This window comes from Panicum virgatum, chromosome 4K, assembly GCF_016808335.1.
Source record: "Panicum virgatum strain AP13 chromosome 4K, P.virgatum_v5, whole genome shotgun sequence".
In the NCBI taxonomy this organism is placed as follows: Eukaryota; Viridiplantae; Streptophyta; class Magnoliopsida; order Poales; family Poaceae; genus Panicum; species Panicum virgatum.
Window position 1 is genome coordinate 19,883,874 of NC_053139.1, and position 3,620 is coordinate 19,887,493.

The 3,620-nt window shown below is 45.9% G+C and overlaps 1 protein-coding gene across 1 annotated transcript; it reads left to right on the forward strand.

Moving 5' to 3' along the window:
- Positions 1–943: 943 nt before the first annotated feature.
- Positions 944–1,972, forward strand: LOC120705124 (mediator of RNA polymerase II transcription subunit 15-like). The gene is made up of 3 exons (XM_039989637.1): positions 944–1,117; positions 1,197–1,463; positions 1,600–1,972. Exons 2-3 carry the CDS (start codon positions 1,203–1,205, stop codon positions 1,756–1,758), a joined length of 420 nt encoding a protein of 139 aa, XP_039845571.1. The 5' UTR covers positions 944–1,117; positions 1,197–1,202; the 3' UTR covers positions 1,759–1,972.
- Positions 1,973–3,620: the final 1,648 nt, after the last annotated feature.

Sequence of the window (3,620 nt, forward strand, 5' to 3'; positions counted from 1 at the left end):
GTCTTAAGCCGGCGTCGGCTTGGGAGCACTACATCCAAGCCATCGATAGACCGGACTTGGAAGGCAGGTGTTTTGCAAGCAAGGCAGAGCGAGTGTTGCAGGAACTATGGGTAAATCTTGTATGCGCTATAATTGTCAATACATCTCATTAATTGGACATTCTTGATATAATGGCTTCGTTCTTCATCATGTGCAGGATTTCTACAGATGCGAGGAGGGAATGATGACCGTGGCGCGCGAGGTGGCAAACACGGCCTGTCACAAGCTGGTGGCGGATATGCTCTACGAGGCGCGCATCCAGGCCAACTGTAATTACAAACATCGCATCGAAAAAGTGAAGACCAACAAAGGGGCTGTGCGAAACCTCAAGCTGACTCGGGAACAATATATGAGGGTAAATATACAATATTATTAATATTGACTTTTACTAAAATGAAGTACACTACAGTTGATCTTCTTATATGTCATGTATGACCTGCAGGTGATTCCTTGGTGGTTAGCCGGGAATGAACAGTGCTGGGACATGATAATCGACAGGTGGTATGGAGAAGGTTGGGTGGAGATGCACGAGTCTTGCCGGCAGCGGCGTTTGATGATGCCAGGTGCACCGCACCATCAGGGCAACAGTCACCTATGACAGTACGCGGCCAGATGGCTAAGTGAATTCATTTCTTCATTTTAACGCTCAACCGTACACAATTTGTAATCATCTTTCTTTTTTCACAGTCGGCCTCACATGAAGGCGAGCCTTGCCCACCGATCAAGGCGTGGGCTTTGGCCCACAAAGGGAAGGCGACATCGGATGCCAACTACAACCCGGCGGACCCCCCCAGAAGCGTACAGCAACGCGACTGTCCACAGTCACCTCAGTGAGTACAACTCGATGGCAACGGAGGTGAATGGGCCGGACTTTGATCCGAGCACGAAGCCCATTAATGCAGAAGTCGTGATGAGGGTGGGAGGAGGGAAGAAGCATGGCCGGTACTGGATTGGAGACAGCTTGATTGACACCGCTAGTACTCCTACTCTCGCGCAGATTCGAGCCAGGAGCACCAGCTCTAGCCCGGCCATACGCCCACGTCAAAGCACTACGGAGATCCAGATGGAGGCACTGAAGGTTATTTCTGTTACAGCAAAGGTTTATTAATTTTGACATATGTTTCTTGGTACTCTAACCATGCAATCTAATTTTGTAGGCCTAGATGCAATGGGACTTTGAAGCACAGCTCCTAGCACAGCAGCAGGCGTGGGCGGCACAGCAGCAGGCACAGCAGCAGGCGTGGGCGGCCGAGCGGGAGAGGATGCAGCAAGACCTTCGGCAAACACAGGTAGCCTCCCAGCAGAATCAGATGCAGCTGGGCCTGGCTTTTCAGTTCATGCAGACTCTGGGCTCGCAAATGGGTCTTTCGCCACCGCAATTCACTCAGACTAATATCCCAGCGCGTGCAGCTACCCCTACTCCTGTGAGCGATTTCACAACCTTCTAATTTCATTTATCATTATTTGACTCATAGACAACTCTATCATGACTTAGAAACAAAGACTTAGAAACAATGTCTTAGAAACAAATACTTCAAATTAATGACTTTGAATTTGCAGCCTCAATCGGCGGCATCAAATGATGGGCCGACAGAAATGTCCCCTTCGCCGATGCCTCAGAATGTGTGGCCGCCTCCTCAATGGGTGACTTACCTGCAGCAGTTCCAGCAGAACCCTTCGTGGTCGCAGCACCCGCCGCCACCGCCGCCACAGTCGTGAGTTGTGCTTGTATGGACATGCACTCTTTGTATAGACTATCGTTTGAACTTGTGCTTGTATGGACATGTATGAACTACCAGTGCTTGTATGGACTTGTATCGACTACATTTGGGCTTGTATGCATTGCGATATTTGCTATATTTGCATTTGGACTTCTATGGATTGAATGTGATGCAAATTGTGATATATGAAATGATCGTGACATTTGATGCAATATATATGAATTGCCTATGATGTTAATTTGATTGGAATCTGAAATATTTGTGATTAAACAAAAAAAGGAATCTTAAAATTAATTTTGTCGTGTGCCATAGCAAAGCATAGCATTGATGATATTGTACTTGCGCTTCGGAAGGAGCATGAGTATCTTGTAGTTGATGGAGCCACTATCAATTTTGGATATTTCAAGTGCATTAATGTACTTGACAATGACATTCAAGCGAGAATACATATCATTGCAATTTTTATGAGCTATCATTTTAAAAGAATCATACTTAACTCTAAACAAGTGATATTTTTGCTCACGAACTTTAGTGGAGCCTTCACGAATTTCAATTATCTCTTTCCAAATATCACTTGCCAAGTCCATGCCATTTACTCTAGCAAAAACTTCCTCACTAATGGCTTCGAAAATTGCATTTCTAACCTTCGCATTCCACTTTAGTTGTTCGGGGATGGGATTTCCGGTGAATCCGGTCTTAGTCGCTAACCACACTTCGGGGGCAATCGCATCAAGATATGCGACCGTGTGAACTTTTCAATAAGGAAAGTTCTTGCCCTCAAAGTGAGGAGGTGAACCACCCATCTTGGCCATAGCTCTAGGCGGTGAAGCCTAATGATCCAAATGAGCAACGAGGCTCTGATACCAATTGTAAGGATCGATGGACCAGGGGGGGTGAATTGGGCCTTTTTCAAATTTCTAAAACAAAATAAAGCAACCTTAAACTATGCAATGTTAGTAAGGCTCAATTCACCAACCGGCTAACTAAGCAAACTACACAAGCTATAATGAATACAACAAGATATGAAACTAAGCAAGATAGAGCTAAGTTATGATCTCTAAGGTCAAGCACATGAATAATTGCATGAAAGTAAGTGCTTGAAAGTAGAGAGTGGGCAAGAGACAAACGGATTTTTTCCCGTGGTGTCGATGTGTTGGCACACACCCCTAATCCACGTTGTGACACTCACTAAGAGTCTTGTCACCTCCCATGTCACCGAGACGAGGGCGCTCACTAAGAGTCTCCGTTCACTATCCCGGCGTGGTGGAGCTCAAGCCACGTACAAACTTCTTCGGTCTCCCACAATCAACTTGGCAAGCTCCGGAAGAAACACCTCAATCACCAAGATCGCCTAGGTGCTGCCAATCACCAAGAGTAACAAGCTAGGGCCTTCACTTGAGCAAGAACCGATCACCAAGAATGGATGCACACAAGCTTCTCTCTACTCAAGTCCTTAGTCTTGCTTCTTGAATTATTGAATGATCAAATGTGTGGAATATGAAGCTCAAGGTGGCTCTCAACAATAGTATGAGTGTATGAATGTTGCCTGGTGTCAAGAGACCTAAAAATGACCCAATGGAGGGGTATATATAGGCAGTTCACGCGGATAGAGCCGTTGGAGAAAAGCTGCCAGAAAAGTACGCAACGCCGGTTAATCCGACGGTCCTCCAATAGTCATCGTCGGTTTAACCGATGAATGTAAACTGCCCATTTGGAAAACTAGCCGTTACAACTCAGGCAGATTAACCGACGTATCATCGGTTTAACCGGTGAGTGTAGTTGTCCACTGATCAACTGAAAAACCAACTCTATGGACAACTGCACCGACGTTAACTCAAATCCATCGTCGGTTTAACCGGT

Bases quoted from the DNA above. Each gene is read 5' to 3' on its own strand.
- LOC120705124 (XM_039989637.1), top strand. From the start codon at position 1,203: ATGCAATGGGACTTTGAAGCACAGCTCCTAGCACAGCAGCAGGCGTGG. The intron at 1,464-1,599 runs GTGAGCGATTTC...TTGAATTTGCAG, and splicing joins GTGCAGCTACCCCTACTCCT to CCTCAATCGGCGGCATCAAA.